This window comes from Zea mays, chromosome 4 (assembly GCF_902167145.1).
Source record: "Zea mays cultivar B73 chromosome 4, Zm-B73-REFERENCE-NAM-5.0, whole genome shotgun sequence".
Lineage (NCBI taxonomy): Eukaryota > Viridiplantae > Streptophyta > Magnoliopsida > Poales > Poaceae > Zea > Zea mays.
In genome coordinates this window covers 236459562-236487403 of record NC_050099.1, presented here as the reverse complement: position 1 = coordinate 236487403, position 27842 = coordinate 236459562, and the positions used below count along the sequence as shown (strand labels likewise).

Here is a 27842-nt window from a genome sequence, read left to right as displayed (position 1 = left end):
AATAGGCCAAACTTTAGCTTGTCAGCAGCAGATTTGGTTGATATCCCAAGCCTAGCCCGAAGCATCGGAAATAAATTTATGACCCAGATTTGGGTAAATGGGGGGCGAAAAATGGCTGGTGACGAAGCTCGAAGCCACCTTAAGCCAGTGAGAAACTTATATTTGTTACTTTTACCTTCTCCTTGAAATTTGCACCTTTCTTATTCTGCTCTTTAATATGTGCAGGATGACGAAGCTGAAGTATGACGAAGCTGAAGTATGACGGCCTGAAGCTTAATAGTTGCTATAATAGACTTTCCTGCAAAAAATTCTGGAGAGATCTTTGTAATATAATTATGGAAAAAAACCTATGTAAATTTGTACATACCTTGTAATATATCTTGTCTCCTTTATCCGTGTACAATCTGCTTTGCTGTGAACGAAACTACACTTTTGAGCCGAAGGCGAAAAACACCTTCCCTTCTTTTCGTACACAACGAAGCATGAAAATTTTCCTCTTTCTTCAAAGTTTTTCCTCATTGCCGAAGCATCTGTCTTTTTTGTGTGGTATGATGATGATGATTCTATATATGTCTAAATGAATGTTTATGAATGCAAATGACATGATGTAATGTATCGTGCAAATGAATATCGGAACACATATTCAAAAACCATAATCATAGCCCTTCATCCCCTTGGGAATGATTCAAATATTTTTGTCGTTTACTTTTTGGCTCCACCGTTTACTTTTCGGTGTATCAGCGCTGACTTTTCGCTGTAAGCCTCCCTTAGGAGCTTCTTCGCCTTTTACTTTCAGCGGAATCAGCGTTTATTTTTCGCTGTAAGCCTCCCTTAGGAGCTTCTTCGCCTTTTACTTTCAGCGGAATCAGCGTTTATTTTTCGCTGTAAGCTCTGCATTCCCTTAGGAACGACTTTTGAGCTTCTCCCTGTTTTCTTTTCTTTTTCCTTTGCATTTACATTTACATTTTTTGGGGGATATCACTCTTATAGAATTGAAATAAGGAAAAGAAAAATTACATGTTGTGGCCCCATTAAAAACCTTTCTCCCCCTTTGGAAAGGAAAAGGGTGCCACAAAAAAAATAGAAAAAAAGAAAAAAATTACATCAAGCTAAACATAATATCGCCGAAGCTCATCCGCATTCCATGATCTAGGAATATCGTTGTCGTCCATATCCTTCAATCTGTAGGAACCGGGTCTTGACGAAGATACTACCAAAAAAGGCCCTTCCCACTTCAGCTGTAATTTGCCTACTGTCTCAGGGTTGGCTACTCTTCGAAGCACCAAGTGTCCTGGTTCAATGTTCTTCAGCCTAACCTTTCTGTCACGCCATTTTATTGTTTCAGCTTGATATTTGTTGATGTTTTCCACAGCTTGAAGCATGATCCCTTCTATAGCATCTTTTTCCACAGAGTAATCAGCTTCATCTTCGCCTTCTGTCGAAGCTACTGTTCTTATTGATCCTGCTTTGGCTTCTTCCGGGGTTATTGCTTCGTCACCAAACAATAGTTTGAATGGCGTAAAGCCTGTTTATCTTGACACTGTTGTGTTATGGCTCCACACCACTTTGATTAATTCGTCTGGCCACTTTCCCCTGGGCTGATTGAAGATTAACTTCATTATTCCTGTCATTATGATCCCATTAGCTCTTTCAACAAGTCCGTTTGACTCCGGATGTCGAACTGATGCAAAATGGATCTTCGTGCCAATTTGATCACAAAATTCTCTGAAAGCTTCAGAATCAAACTGTGTCCCATTATCCACAGTAATGGCCTTCGGCACTCCGAAGCGACAAACAATATTTTGCCAGAAAAACTTTTGAATAGTAACCGAAGTTATTGTGGCTAAAGGCTTTGCCTCAATCCACTTAGAAAAATATTCCACTGCCACTACAACATATCTTAAGTTCCCCTGTGCTGGTGGTAATAGACCTAGCAAATCAAGGCCCCACCTTTGCAACGGCCAAGTGGGTTGTATTAATTGAGTTAAAGACGAAGGTTGTTTTTGATCTCTTGCACATTTCTGACAACCTTCGCACTTTTGGACTAAATCCGCTGCATCCGAAGCTGCCTTTGGCCAATAAAATCATTGACGAAAAACTTTTCCGAGCAAAGGCCTAGATCCAATGTGAGATCCACACAGGCCTGCGTGTATTTCCTTCATCAATTCTATGCCTTCGGCTCTGGATAAACACTTGAGTAACGGGGAACAGACCCCACGCTTGTATAGTTCCCCCTCTATTATGACATATGGTCAAGCTCTTGCTTCTATCCTCCTGTTATAAGCTTCGTCATCTGAAAGAAAATTACCCTGAAGGAAAGAGATGATTTCAGTTCTCCAATCTTCACTATAGACAGGGGATATGTTGAGGACCGCTCTTTCAAGAAGCTCGACCGAAGGCGCTTTTATTGTTTCGAAAAATACTTCCGAAGGTAAGGGCAGCCCCTGTGCTGCTGACTTGGCTAATAGATCAACATATTCATTTTCTCCACGAGGAATATTTTTAACAGAGAATCCTTCAAAGGAAGCCTCAATCCTTCGGACTGTATCTAAATATTTTTCAAGCTTCAGATCTCTTGCTTTATAGCTCTTGTCAATATGACCAGAAATAACTTGGGAATCAGTTTTAAGAATGGCCCTTCTGATTCCCATTGCCTTTAACTTCCGAAGACCCAAGAGCAGAGCTTCGTACTCAGCAATATTGTTTGTGCAACTGAAATCAAGTCTTGTCGCATAACAAGTTTTAACTTTGGAAGGTGAAACCAACACAGCAGCTGCTCCTGCTCCGAAGGTTCCCCAAGACCCATCGCAAAACACTGTCCATACTTCGGCATCTTTATTCGTTTCTTCCTCCTGAGCCTCTGGCGTCCAGTCAGCAGTGAAGTCTGTCAACGCTTGGGACTGAATCGAAGATCTATGCACATAATCAATACAAAATTCATTGAGCTCTGCAGCCCATTTTCCAATCCTTCCAGTAGCTTCTCAATTTCTCATAATATCCTTCAACGGTTGTGAAGAAGGAACAATTATATTGTAAGCTTGAAAATAATGCCGAAGCTTTCTGGAGGCCATCAAAACAGCATACAGTACCTTCTCCAATTCTGTATAATTTTTCTTTGATAAACTAAGAACTTCGGATACAAAGTATATTGGGGCCTGCTTTTTGACTTGGCCTTCAAGCTTCTCCTGGACAAGTGCTGCACTTACCGCTGAGTGCGAAGCTACCACATATAACAACAAAGGAGCCCCTGACGTTGGTGGAGTTAGTGTTGTTAGATCTATCAAATATTGCTTCAGCTCTTCGAAGGCTCTCTGCTGGACTGGTCCCCATTGAAAAACTTCGGCTGACTTCAGCACTTCGAAAAATGGTAAATTTCTCTCTGCTGATCTAGATATGAATCTGTTGAGAGATGTCAGTCTTCCTGTCAATCTTTGAGCCCCCTTCTTTGTACTTGGTGGTTCCATTCGAAGGATAGCTTCGATTTTATTTGGATTAGCCTCAATTCCTTTTGTTGAAACTAGGCATCCAAGAAATTTCCCCTTCTTCACTCCGAAGACACATTTTTCTGGATTCAGCTTTAAACCAGCCTGTCTAAAATTAGCGAAGGTCTCCTGCAGATCAGCAATGTGATTATCTTGCTTCGTGCTTTTTACAATGATATCATCAACATAAGTTAGCACATTCCTGCCTATCTGAGAATGGAGAACCTTCGCTGTCATTCTGCTGAAGCTTCCTCCAGCATTCTTAAGCCCCTCAGGCATCCGAAGGTAACAATATGTTCCACTAGGGGTTATGAAGCTGGTTTTCGGCTCATCCTCCTTCTTCATCCAAATTTGGTGATAGCCTGAATAACAATCCAGCAAACTCATAAGCTCTGATGAAGCTGCTGCATCAATTAGGGAATCTATCCTTGGCAATGGAAACTCGTCCTTCGGACATGCCTTATTGAGATCAGTAAAATCGATACACATCCTCCATTTACCATTGGCCTTCTTTACCATAACAGTGTTAGCCAGCCATTCTGGGTATTTTACCTCTCTGATAACTCTGGCACTGAGGAGTCTTTTCACTTCATTCCGAGCACCTTCAGCCTTGTCATCAGACATCTTCCGAAGCCTCTGCTTTCTGGGTCTGAATGATGGATCAACATTGAGCGAGTGTTCAATAACATCCCTGTTAACTCCGCAAAGATCATTAGCTGACCAAGCAAAAACATCTTTGTTGTTGAACAAAAATCTTATCAAGGTTTTCTCCTGTTCTTCGGACAGTTGAGATCCCAACAGCACCTTCTGCTCTGCTATATCCTCACATAAGACCATGGGCTTCGGCTGATCAGCCGAAGCAGCTTTTTCCCTTCTGAACTTCTATTGCTCACAAGCTTCAGCTCCATCTATGTTATGGATTGCTTTTGAGTCTGTCCAATTTCCTTCGGCCCTTCTGGCAGCTTCCTGACTTCCATGAATAGCAATGGGCCCTTGGTCTGAAGGTATCTTCATGCAAAGATAAGCTGGATGAAGAATTGCTTCGAAGGCATTGAGAGTACCACGACCAATAATTGCATTGTAAGGGTATTCCATGTCAACAATATCAAATACAACTTGTTCAGTCCTTGTGTTGTTAATGAATCCGAAGGTTACTGGCATTGTGATTTTTCCAAGTGCTACGATCTGCCTTCCTCCGAAGCCACAAAGGGGATGTGTGGCATCATGGATTTTGTCTTCGGGCTCTTGCATCTGTCTGAAGGCCTTAGCAAATATGATATCAGCTGCGCTGCCTGTATCAACCAAAACATTATGGACCAGAAATCCTTTGATCACACAAGAGATAACCATAACATCGTTGTGTGGGTAATCCTTGAGTTGAAGATCCTCTTGAGAGAAGGTAATTGGAATGTGAGACCATCTTGACTTGATGAAGGGTCCTTGCACCCCGACATGCTGTACCCTTCTCTGTGCCTCCTTCTTCTGCTTCTTGTTGGCTGGCTCTGAGCATGAACCGCCTGTTATCGGGAGTACCAGCTTCAGAGCCGAAGCAGCTCCAGCTTGATTGTTGAACGAAGCCATCAGCTCAAAAAAGTGGAAGTGAGTTCACTGGAGGTGGGCGCCAATGTTGGGGACTTGTTCTCAAATGCTATGAATTAAGAACAAGGCAACATAGAATGTTAAATATCAATGCCCTTCGTCCGCTGAAGCATTATCTCCCCAAGGATTTAATGAACTTCGGATGAAGACCACGAGCAGAATATTACGAAGGTTTCCCCTTCGTAATTAAACTTATAAAGATAATACAAAGTAATATAAAATGTGAAACATTGAAGATAAATATGTCGGAAATAAATGATATCATTCACATATTTTATTATATGAATCTAAGATATTTGAACATAATGTTTGAGTACATTTATACCTTTGCCTTGACAAATAATAATTCCCGAGTGATGCGTTTGCAATTACAGGAATGCGTGAACAGTAAAGGAATACTGTTCACTATTTATAGGCACATGACACAGCCTGTGAGGAATTACAATCATGCCCCTCATAAAAGTTTACAACATTGACTCAGACCCTTATGGACTAAAAGGTCATTCTATCTTTAAGTCGGTTCGATCCCTCATCTTCAGACATGCTGTAATACCGAAGCTTTATGAATGGTACCTTCGGCATTACGGTCAAGCAGCTTCAGCCGAAGATGTTTTCTTTCCGCAGGACCTTCGGCGACGAAGCATGGTCCCAACAATGACTGACTTGTAGCTATAACCTAATTCCCTAACATGTGGTTCTCTTGTATGGTCTTATATTTCCTATCTGCCAAGATACACCTAATATTAAGCCCTTTTTCATTAGCAGATGGTTCGGGGCTGTTTATAGATATGAGAGGGCATAATCTAGTATTATTGAAACTGTAAGATAAAAAAAGAAAGCTCATCTTATATCTCTACTATTATAGAGGATATGTGCAACCCATGGATCAAATAAGAGGATGTTGTCAAAAGTGGGTAATTATAGAATGCTAATCATTGTAGGAGTTATCCTAGGTGTGTTCACCAGAGATTGTAAAAAGTGCTCAATCAACTTAAACCAAAATGAATAAATGAGACTTTTGTCTAGCTTCACTGTAGGAGTTTACAATGCAGAGAGGGTCGAGATGCATTGTCGATGAATAAATCAATGTCAAGTCTTGTTTGAAAATTTTACAAAAACTATTTCTTTTCAAATAGAGTAAGTGTTGTATTTTAAAAGTTGATGGAATATAAATGAACTAATGTAGAACTTGAAATGAATGTTTTAGATGTGGCTATCAAGAATGTTTTGTTTAGGTCTAAGCATAGAAAAACATCAAACGAACATATGGTTGATAAATGAAAAAAGGTAAGCATGTACCAACTCTCTGAGTAGGAATATCTAAGACACATCTTAAATGAGAGCAACCAGACAAGGGGAATAATAACCAACAATTTGTTTCAGCTCATTAAAAAATGAATGAGGTGGTTAAAATTTGCATGTTCATATTGCAGAGAAGTTAAAACATCAAAGCTAGCTACTTGTGCTAGAATAGAAAGTATCAGTCTAGGGTAATTCATTATCATTAATTGGCTATTTGGGCCTAGCAAGCACCCACTCAATAAGAAAGACTACATGTATCAAAACTGATAGGATGGTGCATAAAGAACGGGAAACCAAAAAAAAGAAATTGACAGGAGACATGAAGAACTCAAAAAGATGGTCATAAATAGTACTAATAGAGAAAAGCTTGAAGCGACAAAAGAAGAGGTAGGTCCTCGTTATGTTTTCCAACATTGTTTGATGTTATTTACTCAATTGGCAAAAAAACTGCGACAAGAGAAAGAAGATGTCATGAAGATGCTATATGATTTAGAAATTGAGTTAGCTTCCAAACAAAAACTTGAACCAGAAAGAGAACAATTTTACCTGCACTAAATTTTTTATTTGCCATTAATTTGGTAGCATCTTGACAATACATTTAGAAGATATTAACTGGCAAAAAACTGCAACAAGAGAAAGACATCAGAAAGATATTGTACTAGATGCCTATCACGTCGAGCTCGGCTCGCACGGGCTCGATGGTCCGGAGCTCCTGGAAGGCCAACTCGGGCCGCTGGTGGATGCGCCGCCGCACGCCGCGAAGCCCAACGTGCGCGCCTCGCTTAGGAGTTCCGCCGCCGCGAGGGGTGGCGCCTCGCCAGGTTGCAGCAGGCAACAAAGGTTGTTGATTGTTGAAGCGGTTAAGAACTTAGATAATCTTCCTGAGTTCAAACTAATTGACAAGACAAGCAACAATAATGAATCCTTTTAGTCTTGATTCCATACAAATCATGCTAGAATAATCTATACACATGGCTTAGCGACAAAAAGAGATGACATGCAAATCTAGAAATTATTATTTCTTGTAATAAATCACTTTCTATTTTAGAAAACAGGGTAAATAAGAACAAATAAACAAAGTGGAGCGTTGTTTACCTGGTGATAGATGGCATTGTTGCCGACAATAGAGCATATGCATAAATTATTGGAACCAAAGTCCTAGGCTTGTTCTTCCTAAGCCACATCAAGGATCCTAATGCAGCAAGGGAGAGGGTCATCATCTGTAGAGAAACATAAATCAACATTCTTCTTTTTGACAAATATGTTAAATAAACACCATGAGTTTAGGAAGTTGCTTTCTTCAAACCAAGGAATCTAGTATTATATTTTCACATGGTATTGAGTGCATACAAGATTAGCATTCGGTTCAAGTCCTTGAACTATGTAGTCCCACGTGAATTCAAAACCTCTTGCCCCAATCCAGAGAGGTGCCAGTTTCAATTATATAGCAAGTTTGGCCTCTGGGCTCACATAGAACCCACCCTTTAACCGAGCCTCATGCTTGAGCTGCACAAGCTCCATCTCCTACACCAGCACAAATATATAATAATAAATTTGCTTAGGTACTACCTTAATAAAGAGGGATGAAATACTAATGGTAAATGTTATCATATTTTTGTTAGTCATCAGGGAAAAAGCTATTCTGCCCACATGGACAGTGGACTCCTAGAGTCACGACAAACTAATTTTTCCGTTGCACGAAATCAATAAACACGATTGACATGGTGACTGATATAACAATCAACATTCACAATCTCAACTAACAATGCTATGAGCACACCAATTTCAAACAAAAATGATTCTATAAGAAACAAAACCAGCAACCCTATATGAAACAAAATCAGCGATCCTATACGAAACAAAATCAGATTGCCAGACCGGACGCAGACGCAACAATGTCCTAGAAATTTATCGTAGCTAAGCAGAACAGGAGGTAGCGCAATAAACTGCGATGACGAGAAGGTGGCACAAATCGTGCTCACCTCTGTGTCGTACTCCTGGGCATACTGTTTGGAGTGAGTGAATATGATCGTACGACTCTCAAGCGCCTTTTTCCTGTCAGCAAGGGCCTTCTTATATGCCGCCCACTTCTCCAAGCGCAGCACAGACTCTAGGACCGCCACGGCCTTCGCCTCCGTCGAGGACATTTGCGCAGAGCGCCAAAATGCAACAACTTAGATCCGACGCGGCCTTCGTACACAAATAAAAAACATCAAGTGGCAACAAAGACCCTACCAGTGTTTTGAAGTAATTTCAGCCAACCTTTTTAAGGGGTTCGAGTGTTGCACACATAACCAAATTTGCAACTTATAGAACAATTAAAAATGCAATGGTTTGGCAAACAAACACACTAGATAAGTGTAAAAATGAAAGAATATAAAAAGTGAAAGACAACAATATCTAGTTCACCTTTTCTTTCTACCATTACACATGCGCACTATGAAAGGGAAGGGTTCTGAATATCAGACATATGAGACACAATTGTGCTAGAAGCAGCACCAAGATACAACACACGAGTACCAGGAGCCTACATATTTATTAACAAATTGTCAGCTATAACAACACCATAGTTTCTACTTGCAAAAAAACATATAGAACTCAAGCAGATTGAGTTAACAAAGTCTACTTACAATCTAGATGTTGTCAACACCACCAAGCACAACAGTAGCCAGCTTCGAACGGAAGGGGTTCCACACCCTGTATTCAACCTTTGTTCAATCATCATTCTACAATGGCCAAATAATCAAACAGTAGAAATAAATCAGTTCTATAACCAAAATCCCAATGGATGAGTTTAAAACCTATGTCATTACAATTATTCAGAGCAATTCCTTATCATAAAAATGGAAAGGAAAAATAATTAACTAATTTACATTTCATTGGGCATGAGCGCATTAGAAACTCGTATGTGCATCACCCATCTAGATCTCTTGAAGGAGAATCCGAGTAATTAAGATCATCATTTACAGAGCTAAAAGCCCAGAACGTTGTAGCAAGTTTACAAAGAATATATTCTCGTGGACTAAATTTCAACCAAGTTACATTTTAGATTCTAAATAAAGATACATATAACGTACTTGGCAGATAACACGAAAAAGGAACAATATCTGAACCTTGACAATGTATAAATTTACTGAACGCAAAATCGACTACCTAAAACAGGTCAACTCACTCGCAGTACACACAACACAAGCAATCCCTGTCTAATAATAAAACGAGAAGATAAAATGGGACAAGAACAAGCAATCACGAACCTGAACGGAAGCACACTTTTCTCCGTACACAGACTCTCCCGAGACCATGTTCTTGGTGCAGAGCGCATCCTCCTTGGACTTGGAGATGAAGACACCAACGTGCTTGTGCACCACCACAACAGCCTTGCTCCCACCATTCATGCCACCACCACGGCCGCCCCTATGCGTCCTACCACCTCTCCCTCCCTTCACCTCTCTCACCTCTACCACTACCAAATCTGCGGCCACCGTCGCCCCCATGACCGTCGCATCAAACCTGCCTCCCCTCCCACTGTGTCCTCCTACAGGATTTATCGAAGCAATAAGTCTCCGTCGCTTGCGAAAAATGGATGGAAAACAAGGATAGTGTCATGGTTAGCTACCTCTAGCCGGTGGGCTCATGGTGTTGAGCTGACGAGGAGCTTGTAGCCACCGCCTCCATGTAGCGAGGGTTTAGGGTTTTCGTGGGGATTAGGGTTGGCAGGGGAGATGAGTGTGGAGGGTCACCCAGTGGCGGCGGGAGGAGAGCGGGGTCACCTGGGAGGCCAGGTAGCGAGGTTTAGGGTTTTCGTGGGGATTAGGGTTGGCAGGGAGATGAGTGTGGAGGGCCACCGGTGGCGGCGGGAGCTAGGAGAGCGAGGCCACCAGATTTAGAGTGTACGGGCCTATAGAGTTTGTCGCGTCGCTTGGACGACGGGTTGAACAAAAAGAAATGTATGGACTTTTTTATATAAAGATAACGCATGACGACGGTTGAAACTGGTGCTTTAAATATGCTTTAAGTATAATAGAGAATAGAGATTTGGTTCAGAAAGATAAACAAAACATACCTCAAATATTACACTTTCTAACATACTCTCATATTCCTCAACGTGGTGGAGATGAGAGAAAATACTCTCAGGGTATGTTTGGAAACAAGAGTATTGAAAGAGATTGTGGGGACTATAATCCCTTGTTATTCAATTTTGAATAGCAAGGGATTATAACCCCTTCAATCCTCTCCAATACTCTTTCTTCCAAACAAGCCCTCACCGTTGCCATCTCTACCGGGGCCGGGCCTACGGACTCGGAGTCACGAGGCAGCCCACAATCAGAATATAACCCAACCGGCTCCTCCCTCGCTTCTCACCTCACCCCGTCCGGATTGCGGATCTGACGCGCGAGCACGAAGCCTCGACCTAGCCAGGCTTCCCTTGCCCTACTTTGCGCCGCCGCCGCCGCCGATCCAGCCGGCCTCTCCCCGCCCGCCGGCCGCGATGTACAACGGCATCGGGCTGCAGACCGCGCGGGGGTCGGGCACCAACGGGTACGTCCAGACCAACAAGTTCTTCATCAAGCCCCGCTCCACATCCGGCGGGGGCCCGGGCGGACCCCACAGGCCGCCGCTCCCCGACGCCACCGGCGCGGATGGCGGCGGGCTCGGCGGGATGCGCAAGCCCAACAAGGAGATCCTCGAGCACGACCGCAAGCGCCAGGTCGAGCTCAATCTGCTCGTGCTCAGGGACGCGCTCGAGGAGCAGGGCTACACCGAAGACGAGATCGAGGAGCGCGTAGAGGAGGCGCGCAAGGCTGCTGAGGCAGAGGCGGCCGCGGTCGCGGCAGCGGAGGAAGCAGGGAGCGTTAGCGGCGCCGGTCGACCGCCTCTACCCGGCAGAGGGTATGGATCTGTTGGCGTCTTATAGGTTTTGGTCAGTTGTCGATTTTTGTGTGGTTTCAGACTTGGGAACGTATCCTGTGCTCATGGAGCTCTTGTGCTCATATGAGCACTTTAAATCTGGTGCCTTCATTTCTCATCTAAGTGTGAATAGACATTTCCTAGTTTATGGGAGGACTTCTCCAGTGAAAGCTGGTACTTAAAGAGCAATCCCATATTCGAATTGTAGGTTCTGTTTATATGTTCGTGCATTTGTTCATCTTTTGGACCGTAAAATCATTTATCAGTCCCAATCTTTGCACACATGGGAAGTATGGCTATCTATAGTGCTTTACTTTCAGTCTATTATACCTATCCCACCAGGGAATTGCATATTGATGGTGTGGATGGTGGTGGAAGACAGTTCTTCCATGTAGTTTGTTTTAGATGGATGCCTACACTTAGTTTTTTCTGGCTGTGTCATCTCTTAGAAAGAAAAATTATTGCTTGCAGCTGGTGTGTTTCACCAGTTTCTAGCTTTGGATGTGGATAGTTTACTGCATGCCGTGATTTCATACATTCCTGTGCAGATGTGGGAAAGTCTGTGATTTTGTAATGGTTGATTTTCTGTCCATTAGACCTTTCTGTTGGAGGGCATATTCATGCATACGATAGACAATGGAAGCTGACCACACTAATTTCATGTAGCCTTTTCTTTTTAGTTGGATGCCTTCAATTAGTCTCTGAGATTGTTTTCCATTTGAAAATGAAATTATTGTTTCTGATAAACATTTAGTCTCTTGACTGTTTTTATTTGTTTTTTTGTTATCTACATTCTAATCATAAGTTGCCATATTTTTCTCAGGTTTACAGACACACAGAGCCACCATGTTGCAGCACGGAAGGAGAAACAACTTGAGACTCTAAGGGCTGCTTTAGGGCTGAACGTGGAGGATGCAAAGAAGGGGGATGTAGAAAGTGATGTAGAATCTGGGGAGCTTGTTCCTGGTAAGTACTATGAGGAACTGGTTACTGTTGGGGAAAATAATAGTAAGGATTCAAAGAATGCAAAGAAGAGCAAGAAGAAAAAAGAGAATGACAAAAGGCGTCAACCCAAAAGTTCGAGAAAGAGCAAGTATGACTCAGACTTGGATCACGATCATAACACAAAAACGAAGAAGAGTTCTCACCATGATTCAGATGATGATTCAGAGACTGATTATGATGAGAAAAAGGAAAAGAAATACAACAAGAAACATCGTCTTGGTTCTGATGATGATTCTGAAAATGATCGAAAGAAGGCAAAGCGTGGAAAGAACTCTGGTTCTGAGTCTGATACAGATAGTGGCCATGGCAAAAAGAAAACTAAACATGTAAAGAGTGATCAGGGTGGGAGAAAGAAGATACAAGTGAAGAACTCTCATCACGATTCCGAGTCTGACACAGATAGTAGCTATGGCAAGAAAACAGAACATGCAAGGAATGATAGGGGTGAGAGAAAGAAGATACCGGTAAATAATTCTCGTCATGATTTCAAATCTGATATAGATAGTGGATATGGCAAGAAAACAGAAGATGCAAAGAGTGAACACTATGAGAGAAAGAAGTTATTGGTGAAGAGCTCTCGTCATGATTCTGAGTCTGATACAGACAGTGGTTATGGCAAGAAGAAAATGGAACATATAAAGAATGAACGCGATGAGAGAAAGAAGGTGCTGGTGAAGAACTCTCGTCATGATTCTGAGTCTGATACAGATAGTGGCTATGGCAAGAAGAAAATGGAACATGCAAAAATTGAACGTGATGAGAGAAGGAAGGTACCGGTGAAGAGTTCTCGTTATGATTCTGAGTCTGATACTGATAGTGGCTATGGCAAGAAGAAAATGGAGCAAACAAAGAATGTACGTGATGAGAAAAGGAAGGTACCATTGAAGAGTTCTCATCATGATTCTGAGTCTGATGCAGATATTGACTATAGGAAGAAGAAAATAGAACATACAGAGGGTATTCGTGATGAGAGAAAGAAGATACCAGCGAGAAGCTCTCGCCATGATTCTGACTCTGGTGCAGATAATAATGGGAAAAACAAGAGACCATTGCAAAGCTCTCGTCATGATTTGGAGGATGAGAAGCCTAGATCGAGAAATTATAATTATGGCTCTCGGGCTTCCGAGCATGAGAAACATAGTAAGTACAAGGAAAGCTTTCGCCATGACTCAGATTCAGATGGTTATTCCCGTGGTAAGGAAAGACAATTGAATGTTGCAGTGTTGAAAAAGGATGTGCAAGAGAAAAGAAAAGTAGCTACCTCAAGTGATAGTTCAGATTACAGCAGCAGCCTCAGCAGTAGTGATTCTGACACGAGTGCAGATAGCTATGAGGAACAGAAAAGGAGTCAAGCTGGAGGGAGAAGAAATGAGCTGACTACACAAAGGCAGAAAGAGGAGGAAAGAAAAGAGCTTGAAAAGCAACAGAAGAGAGAGGTAGAGAAGAAAGAGCTGGATAAGCAAAAGCAAAGGGAGGAAGAGAGGATGGAGATGGAGAAGGAGAAGAAAAGGCAGCGAGAGAGGGAGGAAGAGAGACAGAGGGAGAGAGAGCAATACGAAAGGAAAGGTGGAAATGATGTGGAGAGGGACAACAAAAGGAAACTGATAGATGATCGGTATGATCCAAATTCAAGTAGAGATAGAGAAGAGGGATACAGAGACTCTCAGAACAGAGATGACAATAGAAGGCAGGAAGAGCATGGTCAACACAATAGATATATGGATAGTCATGATTCCAAGAGGTCAAGGCATGACTCGCATTACCATTCAAGGAGGGATTTTGAACAACGCTATTCTAGAGACGAACATAGAGACAGAAGGCGTCACTAAATGTAAGGTATATTAACCACCCCACCTAAACTCCCCTTGACATACCTGGTGCCTTGTCGTAGATAAGCTCACGTGTTTTTTTTTGTTATATTGCCAAATCATACAACCAGTCTACATTGAGCTGTAGGCTGTAGGTTTAGAAGCTAGTTCAGCATATATATGTGTATGTTATGAACTACTAATATGTTTTGGATGCTACATGCCTCTGCATATTGGTACACGGCCCTTTTGCTTGTGTCAAATTAATTGGTTATTACACATTTATCTCACCATACTCTGCGCCTTATGTGCAGCTTGGAAGAATGCCGCTCTAGGTGGACAACTTATTCTCAGCTATCACCCATAAGTTCCAGTCCCAGATCTTTTCTGCGGCAGCAAGACCAACCCATCAGTACCTCCGCTGCAGCATTAATATCTGCTTTTGTTTGTATCATACTTTGGATTTTACTATGCAAAGAGCGAAGTCTGCAATATGTAATATGTTGTGGAACAGACATGAACGGTAGGATTTTTTTTGTTGGAATTTGTGGTGCGCATGTTGCTGATCATAATTATGATAAGTTTTCTTAAGCTTATATTTGATGAGCTCCAGGTTTTTCAAAATTTGGTGCGCATGTTAGGGTTCTTTTCATGTTTCATGTGTACTGCTCAAGCCTTTAGATAAGCCTTGATGTTTGCAGGCCACTTTAGATTAGAAAAACAGCACCAAGTTTAATACGTGCTACTCTTTCAAGTGGTAACCAAGCATAAAAAAACCTGAAAAAGAGAACACCTACGGTTGTTTGTCTTTGTGCATTGCTTGTTCACGATCGAATTTCACCGAAAACGTTTCCGATGCTGTAACAAAATACTCGTTTCCGTCCTAGATAGATACAACGTGATTTTGTTTTCACTAATCTCGATGCAAACGAGCAACAACAAAAAAAATCACCAAAATGAGCACACCCAGGAACTTGATCGTATCTCTTCATTCATCTTAATGGAAGTTACATCATAGAGAACGCAATGACAGTTTCACACTGTAACGGTGTAGTATTCTCACTGCATTATTGCCTATATACTTTTTGACAACAGAAAGCCTACAACTCCAACCAAGCGAAGCATCTGTTGCCTTTTTCAAGCGCAAAAGTGGTTGCTGTTTATTGAGGCAAGCCGGTGTGTGGCACCAGCACTCGTTCTCTGACGTAATGTCTCACCAAGACACCAGCACCGGGAAAACTCTGTAGGAAATCTAGAATTTTGCAATCATGGCACCGCCAAGGGCGGGCTTCAGAAACATGGCACGCCCATCGCCGCAATTGCATTCGTGGCATTATAATCCAAGCCGATTTGAACATTTAGCATCGGACCCTGGTAATGGTCATTAGCTCAGCTCACTTTCTTCCAGTGCCCTCGCGCCGTTTCTTACCTGGGCGCCGTTACTCCCTCCCTGGTCGCCGTTACTCCCCGAGGCGAGGGTTCTCTTCTGTTCGTCTTGAGTATCTGTGTTCTTCGACTGGCCGTCGTCTTCCTCGCTCCTTCCTCCCCCGGATCTGTTCCTCTCGCAGTGCGGTGCCTTCCTCCCATCGCCTATCCCCTACCCCCGCTGACCAGGCTCCGCACCTGCGCTATTGTTGTCCATTGCCGCCCCGACCATGCTGGTGAGACCTCTTACTTCGGTAACCCTAGGGTTTGCAGAGTTGGAGGCTGCCATGGAACCTGCCGCAGAGCTATGTTCCCAGAAGCTGTCCGCGGCCGTTGATGCCGCCCTTGACACAATGAAAGCTTCATCTACCGCCTGTATGGTTGCTGGTGATTATTGCGCCACATTTTCCTTAGGTAACGATGTGGTTTCTACTCTTGATGTTCTTGAATCCGCTGTGGCGGCGGAAAAAAGTGCTATGAGTTCTTACAGCCAGGCGAGTGCAGCCGCCGATTGTGCTAAGGAGACTATTGCCAAATATTGTGAGGTTTGTATTCTCAAACTATTCTTGTGCCAGGCAATGATTGAGATTGTTTAGCCCTGTCATTGAAATGCGAAGTGAGTAAGTGTTAAGTGAGGAAAAGTTTGTGATTATTTGTGGTTTTCAAACATTGTTGCTATTTACCTGATGCCCGGCAATGATTGAGTTGCACAAAAAATATTTACCTGATGCTTGTGCTCATGTGAGATGATGTACTAGCCTAGCCCTGTGATGTTTTCTTTGAAAAAAGTGAACTGTATACTACACTTGTTGGTTTTATGTTAAAAAATAACTGAGGGCTATGGCTGTTTAGAGTGGGCTAAGGCTGATTCAGCCTGTTTGATGCTGTGCCATGTTTACAAAATTCTCCAGTAGAGTTGAGACTAAAAGTTGCCCTATGATGATTTCTTTCAAAAGAGTGAACTGTATACTACACTGAAAATTTACAGAGGGCTATCGGTGTTTGATCCTGTTTGCTGGTCTACATTCTTGATAGGGCTTTTTTTAGCCTTTCTGCTGGTCTACATTGTTGATATGGCTGTTTTGAAACTGAGGGCATAAGAAACTTGTCAGTTCCAGAATCTTGTAGGTTCCCAGGTTGGTTCAGTTCAGTTGTTAGTTCCATGATCAGCCCTATGATGTTTTCAAACTGAGGGCATAAGACACTTGATAGTTCCAGAATAAACTTGTTTCCTAGGTTCGTTCAGTTGACTTGTTAGTTCCAGAACTTGATCATATGGCTGGCAATAGTCTGATGTTTTTTTTTCAGGTTAACCAAAAACTTGCGCAAGCACTCAGATATTCTCTGTCTCTAATGAGTGATACAGCTAAGAAACTACAAGAGACTGCCTCTTTGTGCTACACAGATGAAGATGTTGTCGACGGTTTCAAGTTGACTCAAGTGGCTCGTTCCTTGGACGAGTTAGCTGAAACACTAGAAGTTACTGCAATTGACTGTCAGGTCTCGATGATGGATCCAACAACTATATTAGAAGTTGGCTATGGTAGCGAAGATAGTGCGGTGTGGGAGGACGTATTCCGTGACCGAGAAATAATGAATCAGCCATTGGAAGTGGAGACACTAGCTGAGCACTGTGCTAAGTGGGGGCTTAATTACAATGAGATCAGGGATAGATCTGTGTAACATCTTATCTGTGTAACATCTTCTTTTGTAGTGCTTTTGTAACACTGGCTATGCTTTTGTAAGCTGAACTTGATCAGTGTAACACCGACAGTGGTTATGTAACACTGGCTATGCTTTTGTTGTTATCTTGCAATCGACATGGAACTTGGCTGTTATCTTGTATGAAATGGAATGAAATGGTATGGAACTTGGCTGTTATCTTGGCTGTTATCATGTATGAAATGCAATGAACTTGGCTGTTATCTGTATGAAATGAATTGAAATGCCAGAAAGAAGGGAGGTCATGCCAGAATTTTGAACTACAAATAATTCAACAGAAATAACCATAGTACCATACTACTCAACATAATTTTGAACTACAAATAACCATACAAATTAAACAGAAAAACCAAAGTTCGGACACGAGCCTGTGAACTACAAATAGTACCATAGAACCATACTACTCAAACAGTCTTCTTTCTAGGTGTGATTTTTTTCACTAGGACACGAACTACATGTTCATCTTGTGGCGACGAAGGTCTTTCAATAAGTTCTTCATTAGCTGTTATAATTGCCTGTGAGGACTCAGGGACATCTTCATTCTCTTCGACACCAGCCTGTGAGGTCTCAGCTACATCTTTGGGGAACCAGCCTTTAGTTGAATTCTTCCTAGGCTTTCTCTTTCTGTTATGCCATATTTAAACTGAACAAGTTAATATCAGAAAATAGAAAGTATGGTCAAATAAACTGAAATATATTTAATGTAACCTTTTCTTTGTGCCATTTAATGGACATTTGTAGCTTGCTTTCCTGTGCCCTAGTTCACCACAGTTCGGACACTTGAACTTGCCCCTAATGCTTTTCTTACCACTGTCATCGTTAACTTTCTTTTTAGCACTACCTCCCTCAAGGCATCCTTTGATCCTATTTTTCCTCTGTCGACCCACAGCTCGTTTTCCAATTGGAGCACCCACTTCTTTTGCGAAAGGAACGTCTGGCCAGAATGATTTGTCACCCACAGGTGGAATAACTCTTGAGTAGGCGGTGGTGAAATTAGCAACAGAATAGTAGTCATTTACAAAATCCTCCATCCTGACATCCCTAAATTCTTGTGCTGTTATCAAACACAATGCATGGATACATGGTTTGCCCGTGTGCTGCCACTCTTTGCAAGAACATTCGCGTAGCTGAGCATTTACAATGTGCTTGCTATGCACATCATTATTGTCTCTAACCTCTGCAATGTAGTTGTCAACTTTACGTACTGATAAATGGCCTAAACCTCTTGTTCTGGCGTGTAGGATATGCAGAACTGACGATAAAATCCTTCCTTGTAACCTCTGTGCAATCCTCCTCCTCCTATGAAACATCTCCATTATTTCCTCCCTGATCCTATCAGCCAAATCACAAACAGGCAGATCCTTCCAATCCTTAATCCAATTATTGAAAACCTCAGCAATGTTGTTAGTCACGTAATCGCACTTGATATCTGTATTGAAGCCACTTCGGTACCAAAGATAGTCATGATGCTCCTTTAGCCAACTGCTTACCCTTGGTATTTCTTGGATGCTGCTAAAATAGTGGTCGAAGACTTCTCTCCTATAAGCTCTAGCAGCTGGATACATGTACTCAGACCCACCAAACTGCTTTATGTAGTTCTGTATGAGATGCCTAAAACATTCCCTTTTCTCGGCATAAGGGAAGACATTGTTCATAGCATTTTTCAGACCTTTGCAAGCATCTGAACACAAAGCTAGCAAAGGTAGATCACCCACAACCTTGTGCAACTGGTTAAAAAACCATGTCCAGTTTTCTGTATTTTCTGCCTCAAAGAAGCCATAGGCTACTGGATACATCCAATTGTGCCCATCGACACCTATTGCACAACAAAGGTGACCATTCCACCTACCATTCAGAGCTGTCGAGTCAACACTAAGGTATGGTCTGCACCCACCCTTGAAACCAGAAATGCATGGACCGAGAGCACAAAAAAATCGAGTGAAGAAAGGACGACCCTCATCCATTTTAACATCAAGCTCGATGACACTATCCGGTGATTTTTCCATTACTGCTGCTCTCCAACGCCATAGTAGCTGAAAGCTCTTCTCCCAACTTCCAAACAATTCCTTCAAAGCTTTCTCTTTCCCATGCCAAACTGTGTCATATGCAATTGTACAACCAAAAGTGTCCTGCAATGTGGTTTGTAGCTCCTTAGCTCCCATATGAGGCTTCTTCATCAGTAACGGAAGCGCACGTGCCGCAACCCAAGCTCATGTCGGTGTAGTGGTCTTACGTCTACCACTAGACGTACAAGTATGTTTGTCATTCAATACAATTACCTGAAAATTAGTTATAGTGTCATGAGCATATAACCACGAATACAAAGGTAGATATAAAGCACATATACAGTACAATTAGCTATATTCTCAGCTTACTTGAATTGTTGGCGCCCCTTTCCTCTCCGGTCTAGCATGAATGCTCCAAGGGCAATCTGGCCCTCTACAATACCCTCTGAATCTAGTCTTATTGGTTGCCTCTATTCCAAGCTCAAATTCTTTATTTATGGCGTATTGTCTTATTGCAAGTCTGAAGTGGTGCATTGTTTCATATAAGCTGCCAGGCTCCATAACTGGATTGTTCATATCATATATTGTCCTATTTTCATCAAGCACTGTATCAGTACACGGAATGCCTGCTCCCAATTCATCTTCACATGTGTTGGTATTTCCAAAACGGCAACCAGTTGAATGATCTTCCCTACTATCATCTTGATTGTCTAGACCAAGCTGAAAATAAAGACCTTGTTCACTAGTAACATCGTTTCTTCCTTCTTCATTGTTGGTTTCTTCTACCAGTATTGAATCCCAATCGACATCATGCATTGCATGGCCACTCCCCTATTCACCAAACATAGTTGTAATATACAATATACCTACTATATTGTCTATAATTCATTAAAACCACTAACCTCTGTATGCTCTGTGGCAATACAAGTCAATGCCCACTCATGTTCTTCGCTCATGCAGGTAGTCGTTTCGTCGTTCGTAGGATCATTCATATTACTCTGCACACAAAATGAATGCTAAATGGGTGCTCGGGTCTAGTTCACTGCACAAACAATATAATGGCAGCTGGGCGCCTAGATCACTGCACACAAAATACGACGAGCTGGACTCTAGTTCACTGCACACAAAATATACGCTAAACAGGCCGCCTATTTTACTGCACATCATCAGTTACCTGAGCTAGGCGCGCAGGGTCCGGTGACGGGCTTGCTGGACGAACGCCGCTCGGGCCAAATCCATGCCGCTCGGGGCGCATTTGAAGCTCGCGACGCACGGAATCCAGGATGAAACACAGGAGCAGGATCCGGCTAGTGGAAGGGCGACGGGAGACAATGCAAGAAATGAGGGAGGAAGACGACGGCAGGCAGTGAGCTGCGGGTCTCAGAAATGAGGGAGGAAGACGACGGCAACTGAACGAGGGAGGTAGACGACGGCGCCCAGGTAAGAAATGGCAGAGGGACGGCGCCCAGGTAACAAACGGCGCGAGGGCAAAAAGGGAATGTCACATGAGCTAATGACCATTACCAGGGTCCAATGCTAAATGTTCAAATCGGCTAGGATTATAATGCCACGAATGCAATTGCGGCGATGGACGTGCCATGTTTCTGAAGCCCGCCCTTGGTGGTGCCATGATTGCAAAATTCTCGTAGGAAATCCCATCGCCCTGGAAACTAATACAACAATAAAAACTACGGGAGTGGGAGAAAAAAAAGAAAGGAAACCAGGTGTTGCTCCCAACCGAAGTACCTATAAATTAGCCCAGAGTAGAAGTCCACATTTGGATATAGCTTCCTCTTGATAAAACATTAATTCGCCTGACAGTGCTACCTTTTCTAGAGCAATGGCCACCTGGCATGGTATAAAGGAAAAACAAAAAGATAAAATGCAACGATTGTCTATTATACCCGTTTTACTGCAGAATTCTTGGAATTATTCTCTTTTCCTTGAGCAGAAATTTTTTTGTTCATGACATGAGAAATGATTAGGTAGCAAAATTATCAATTGTAACCACCTAAGAGCATACCGGCATTGCTTGTGGCCAGTAAACTGTTGCGAATGGTTCTATCGTTCTGAAACCAGGGAAAACTAGGGGGAGACAAAATGTTAAACACTTTTCTACCTTAGAGCTTCAGTGCAAAGTAATTTGGAATATATCTTTACTCATTCTATAAATTCAATTCATTATCTTAGAAGCTTTAGATTGCATCGTTTGCAAGATTACACATGACAACCAGCCTATGTACAGTCAGAAACTCTTAACAGCTTAGTTTCTTAGCCAACAGCTCAAGGAATCTTGTTTACTATTCCTGTGACTGTCACATCAGCGGAGAGAAGTTTTTCAAAGTTGAAGCTGCTGAAGAACTATTTGAGGTCAGTAATGTCCCAAGAAAGATTAAATGGTTTGGCAACCTTTTGTATCGAGAAGCATCTGCTGGATGATTTGATACTGACTCTATCATCACCAACTTTGCATCTAAGAGTGTTAGTGAAAGGGAAATGTGCCCTTGGGCCATTTCTAAGTATTTTGGTGATTAAGTGTCAACATAAGTGCTTAAACGTGAATCAATGCCCATGGATGAACAAAGTGCAAATCTAGAGCAAAGGTATGTTTCTAAGTCTTAGTACATTGGTTTTGTGTACTAATATACTTGTCTAAGTGTTAGAAACAGGAAGAAGAAGAAAAGAAGAAAGTTGGCTGTGTACAGCCAAGAGGCTGTTTCGGTCTGGGGCACCGGACAGTGTCCGGTGCGCCAGGCTGCCTTGGCCGAAGTGGCCACTCTCGGGAATTTGCTGACGGCGTACGGCTAAAATTCACCGGACTGTCCGGTGTGCACCGGACTGTCCGGTGAGCCAACGGTCGGCTGAGCCAACGGTCGACCGCGCGATCTGCGCGGGACACGTGGCCGAGCCAACGGTCGGAAGGGGGCACCGGACTGTCCGGTGTGCACCGGACATGTCCGGTGCGCCAACGGCTCCCGCATCTGCAACGGTCGGCTTCGCCAATTAAGGAAAGGAATCGGGCACCGGACACTGTCCGGTGTGCACCGGACTGTCCGGTGCGCCCGACGACAGAAGGCAAAGATGGCCTTCCAGATTTGTTCTCAACGGCTCCTAGCTGCCTTGGGGCTATAAAAGGGACCCCTAGACGCATGGAGGGAGACACCAAGCAACCTTTGAGCATTCTTGATCATCCACACTCAGTCTTTGCGCATCCGTTTGTGATTCTAAGTGATTCGAGCTTTGTTCTTGTGAGAAACTGTGAGATAGTCTTTGAGCTCGATTCTTGGCCGTGTGTGTGCGCGTTTCGCTGTGGATTTGTGTGTGTTGCTTCCCTCCCTTACTCCGTGCTTCTTTGTGAATCTTAAGTGTAAGGGCGAGAGACTCCAATTTGTGGAGATTCCTCGCAAGTGGGATAAAGATAAGCAAGGCAAAATACTGTGGTATTCAAGTGGGTCTTTGGACCGCTTGAGAGGGGTTGATTGCAACCCTCGTCCGTTGGGACGCCACAACGTGGAGTAGGCAAGTTTTGTACTTGGCCGAACCACGGGATAAATCACCGTGTCTCCTCTGTGTTGAATTCTCTGTGATTGTCGTATTGTGCAAGATCTTCTCTTTAGCCACTTGGCAATTATTGTGCTAACCCCTAACAAGTTTTTGTGGCTATAAGTTAAGTTTTTACAGGATCACCTATTCACCCCCCCCCTCTAGGTGCCCTCAATTGGTATCAGAGCCGTTCTCTTCACAAAGGGACTTACCGCCCGAAGAGATGGATCCTAAGGGGAAGGGAATTGTGATCAACGACAAAGAGAAGGAATCCTTCGTCAACGAGCCGAAGGACGACAAGCCTACCGACTCTGGCTCGGGGCATAGACGAAAGGAAGGGAAGAAGAAGAAGACAAGGCGCATCAAGGAGATCATCTACTACGACGATAGTGATGAGTCTACTTCTTCCCAAAAGGATGATGACAACGACTATAAAAAGACGGTCAATTCGAACTTTTCATTTGATTATTCTCGTATTCAACATAGTTCGAATTCACATTTGCTTTCCATTCCTCTCGGCAAACCTCCACACTTCGATGGGGAGGACTACGGATTTTGGAGTCACAAAATGCGTAGTCACTTATTCTCTCTCCATCCAAGCATATGGGAGATTGTGGAGAATGGAATGAAATTTGATAGCTCGGATAGCCCTTTGCTTATAAATGAACAAATTCATAGAAATGCACAAGCTACTACTGTTCTCTTAGCGTCTTTGTGCAGGGAAGAGTACAATAAAGTGAGCGGCTTGGACAATGCCAAGCAGATATGGGACACCCTCAAGATCTCTCACGAGGGGAACGACATCACCATGCTCACCAAGATGGAGTTGGTGGAGGGCGAGCTTGGACGATTCGCCATGATAAGGGGAGAGGAGCCAACTCAAACTTACAACCGGCTCAAGACCCTTATCAACAAAATAAGGAGCTACGGAAGCACGCGTTGGACGGATCACGACGTCGTCCGCCTAATGCTCAGGTCCTTTACCGTTCTTGATCCTCATCTCGTGAACAATATTCGTGAGAATCCCAGGTACACGATGATGACGCCCGAGGAAGTACTTGGAAAATTCGTGAGCGGGCGGATGATGATCAAGGAGGCAAGATACGTCGACGACGCGTTGAACGGTCCACTCCACGAGCCTCAACCCATTGCTCTAAAAGCAACAAGGAGCAAGGAGGCGCTACCCAGCAAGGTGGCACAAATTGAGGCTGCCGGTCTTAATGATGAAGAGATGGCTCTCATCATCAAGAGATTCAAGACGGTGCTAAAAGGTCGAAAGGGACAGCCAAGCAAGGCCAAGACCAAGGGAAAGCGATCATGCTTCAAATGCGGTAAGCTTGGTCATTTTATTGCTAACTGTCCCGAAAATGATAGTGACCAGGAGCAAGGGAAAAATGGGAAGAGAGAGAACAAGAAGGTTTACAAGAAGGCCAAAGGCGAAGCACACCTTGGAAAGGAGTGGGATTCGGATTGCTCTTCGTCCGACTCCGACGACGAAGGACTCGCTGCCACTGCCTTCAACAAATCGGCTCTCTTCCCCAACGAGCATCACACTTGCCTCATGGCAAGGGAAAAGAAGGTGATCACTCGTAATGCTAATACTTATGATTCTTCTAGTGATGATGAATCCAGTGAGGATGAAATTGATTACTCTAGTTTATTCAAGGGATTGGATAGAACTAAGATAGCTAAGATTAATGAATTGATTGATGCCTTAAATGAAAAGGATAGAATCTTAGAAAAACAAGAAGACCTTTTATATGAAGAACATGATAAATTTGTTAGTACACAAAATTCACTTGCTCTAGAAGTTAAAAGAAATGGAATACTTTCTTGTGAACTTTCTACTTGTAATGAAACCATTTCTTCTTTAAAAGGTGAAATTAATGTTTTAACTGCTAAACTAGAAGTAGCAAGTAACTCGTGTGTTGAAAATATTACAATTTGCACTAGGTGTAAGGATTTTGATGTTAATGCTTGTAGTGAACACTTAGTTTCAATTTCAAAACTAAATGATGAAGTGGCTAGTCTTAATGCTCAACTTAAGACTAGCAAGAGTGAAGTTGATAAAATAAAATTTGCAAGGGATGCCTACACAGTGGGTAGACACCCCTCAATTAAGGATGGTCTTGGCTTCAAGAGAGAGGCCAAGAACTTAACAAGCCATAAGGCTCCCATCTTCGTCAAGGAGAAAGGGAAGGCCCCTATGGCTAGTAGTGCTAAAAGGAACCATGCTTTCTTGTACCATGATAGGAGACATGCTAGAAATGCTTATAATGATTTTGATTCACATGTTTATGATTCTCATGCCATGTTTGCTTCTAGTTCTTCCTATAAGCATGATAGAGATATGTGTAGGAGAAATGTTGTGCATATGCCTAGGAGAAATTCTGCTCATGTTCCTAGAAAAGTTGTGAACAAACCTTCTACCATTTATTATGCTTGCAATGCTCCCTTTGCTATTTGTAGAAAGGGTAAGAAGGTAATTGCTAGGAAGTTAGGGGCAAAATGCAAGGGAGACAAAACTTGCATTTGGGTCCCTAAGGAAATTTGCACTAACCTTGTAGGACCCAACAAGAGTTGGGTACCTAAGTCCCAAGCCTAAATTTGCCTTGCAGGTTTATGCATCCGGGGGATCAAGCTGGATTATCGACAGCGGATGCACAAACCATATGACGGGGGAGAAGAAGATGTTCACTTCCTACGTCAAGAATAAAGATTCCCAGGATTCAATTATATTCGGTGATGGGAATCAAGGCAAGGTAAAAGGGTTAGGTAAAATTGCAATTTCTAATGAGCATTCTATCTCTAATGTATTTTTAGTAGAGAGTCTTGGATATAATTTGCTATCTGTTAGTCAATTATGTCAGATGGGGTATAACTGTCTATTTACAAATGTAGATGTGTCTGTCTTTAGAAGAAGTGATGGTTCACTAGCTTTTAAGGGAGTATTAGACGGCAAACTTTATTTAGTTGATTTTGCAAAAGAAGAGGCCGGTCTAGATGCATGCTTAATAGCTAAGACTAGCATGGGCTGGCTGTGGCATCGCCGCTTAGCACATGTAGGGATGAAGAACCTTCACAAGCTTCTAAAGGGAGAACACGCGATAGGTTTGACTAACGTGCATTTCGAAAAAGATAGACCTTGTGCAGCTTGTCAAGCAGGTAAACAAGTGGGAGGAGCGCATCACGGCAAGAATGTGATGACCACTTCAAGACCTCTGGAGCTGCTGCATATGGACCTCTTCGGACCCGTCGCCTATCTGAGCATAGGAGGGAGTAAGTATGGTTTAGTTATTGTTGATGACTTTTCCCGCTTCACTTGGGTGTTCTTTTTGCAGGATAAGTCTGAAACCCAAGGGACCCTCAAGCGCTTCCTCAGGAGAGCTCAAAATGAGTTTGAGCTCAAGGTGAAGAAGATAAGGAGCGACAACGGGTCCGAATTCAAGAACCTTCAAGTGGAGGAATTTCTTGAGGAGGAAGGGATCAAGCACGAGTTCTCCGCTCCCTACACACCACAGCAAAATGGTGTGGTAGAGAGGAAGAACAGGACGCTAATCGATATGGCGAGGACAATGCTTGGAGAATTCAAGACCCCTGAGTGTTTTTGGTCGGAAGCCGTGAACACGGCTTGCCACGCCATCAACAGGGTCTATCTTCATCGCCTCCTCAAGAAGACTTCGTATGAGCTACTAACCGGTAACAAGCCCAATGTATCTTACTTTCGTGTATTTGGGAGCAAGTGCTACATTCTAGTGAAGAAAGGTAGAAATTCTAAGTTCGCTCCCAAAGCTGTAGAAGGGTTTTTGTTAGGTTATGACTCAAATACAAAGGCGTATAGAGTCTTCAACAAATCATCGGGTTTGGTTGAAGTCTCTAGCGACGTTGTATTTGATGAAACTAATGGCTCTCCAAGAGAGCAAATTGTTGATTGTGATGATGTAGATGAAGAAGAGGTTCCGACGGCCGCTATACGAACCATGGCAATTGGAGAAGTACGGCCACAGGAACAAGATGAACGAGATCAACCTTCTTCCTCAACTATGGTGCATCCCCCAACCGAAGATGACGAACAGGTACCTCAAGTGGAGGCGCTTGATCAAGGGGGAGCACAAGATGATCAAGTGATGGAGGAAGAAGCGCAACCGGCACCTCCAACCCAAGTTCGAGCGATGATTCAAAGGGATCATCCCGTCGACCAAATTCTGGGAGATATTAGCAAGGGAGTAACCACTCGATCTCGATTAGTCAATTTTTGTGAGCATCACTCCTTTGTCTCTTCTATTGAGCCTTTCAGGGTAGAGGAGGCCTTGCTAGATCCGGACTGGGTGTTGGCCATGCAGGAGGAGCTCAACAACTTCAAGCGCAATGAAGTTTGGACACTGGTGCCTCGTCCGAAGCAAAATGTTGTGGGAACCAAGTGGGTGTTCCGCAACAAACAGGACGAGCACGGGGTGGTGACGAGGAACAAGGCTCGACTTGTGGCAAAAGGTTATGCCCAAGTCGCAGGTTTGGACTTTGAGGAGACTTTCGCTCCTGTGGCTAGGCTAGAGTCCATTCGTATCTTGCTAGCATATGCCGCTCACCATTCTTTCAGGTTGTACCAAATGGATGTGAAGAGCGCTTTCCTCAACGGACCAATCAAGGAGGAGGTGTACGTGGAGCAACCCCCTGGCTTCGAGGATGAACGGTACCCCGACCACGTGTGTAAGCTCTCTAAGGCGCTCTATGGACTTAAGCAAGCCCCAAGAGCATGGTATGAATGCCTTAGAGACTTTCTAATTGTTAATTCTTTCAAGGTTGGGAAAGCCGATCCAACTCTTTTTACAAAGACATGTGATGGTGACTTGTTTGTATGCCAAATTTATGTCGATGACATAATATTTGGTTCTACTAAACAAAAGTCTTGTGAAGAGTTTAGCAGGGTGATGACGCAGAAATTCGAGATGTCGATGATGGGCGAGTTGAACTACTTCCTTGGGTTCCAAGTGAAGCAACTCAAGGACGGCACCTTCATCTCCCAAACAAAGTACACGCAAGAT

The 27842-nt window shown here is 43.1% G+C and overlaps 1 protein-coding gene and 2 pseudogenes across 2 annotated transcripts; 1 reads left to right on the top strand and 2 right to left on the bottom strand.

The window, feature by feature from the left end:
- Positions 1–8742: 8742 nt before the first annotated feature.
- Positions 8743–10018, bottom strand: LOC109945960 (rRNA 2'-O-methyltransferase fibrillarin 1-like; annotated as a pseudogene).
- LOC111591435 (uncharacterized) lies at positions 9274–9352 on the bottom strand (annotated as a pseudogene).
- A 616-nt stretch (positions 10019–10634) lies between the features above and the next one.
- On the top strand, positions 10635–14723 carry LOC103654761 (protein starmaker). Of its 2 annotated transcripts, none has more exons than XM_008681580.3 (3): positions 10635–11273; positions 12115–14127; positions 14419–14723. In XM_008681580.3, exons 1-2 carry the CDS (start codon positions 10873–10875, stop codon positions 14123–14125), a joined length of 2412 nt encoding a protein of 803 aa, XP_008679802.1. In that variant the 5' UTR covers positions 10635–10872; the 3' UTR covers positions 14126–14127; positions 14419–14723. The 2 variants fall into 2 exon arrangements, with proteins under 2 accessions (XP_008679802.1, XP_008679801.1); XM_008681579.3 differs by having other exon boundaries at positions 12115–14132.
- Positions 14724–27842: the final 13119 nt, after the last annotated feature.

Coding starts and splice junctions, on each gene's coding strand:
- LOC103654761 (XM_008681580.3), top strand. CDS start 10,873: ATGTACAACGGCATCGGGCTGCAGACCGCGCGGGGGTCGGGCACCAAC. Junction 11,274..12,114: donor CCGCCTCTACCCGGCAGAGG/GTATGGATCTGT, acceptor TATTTTTCTCAG/GTTTACAGACACACAGAGCC.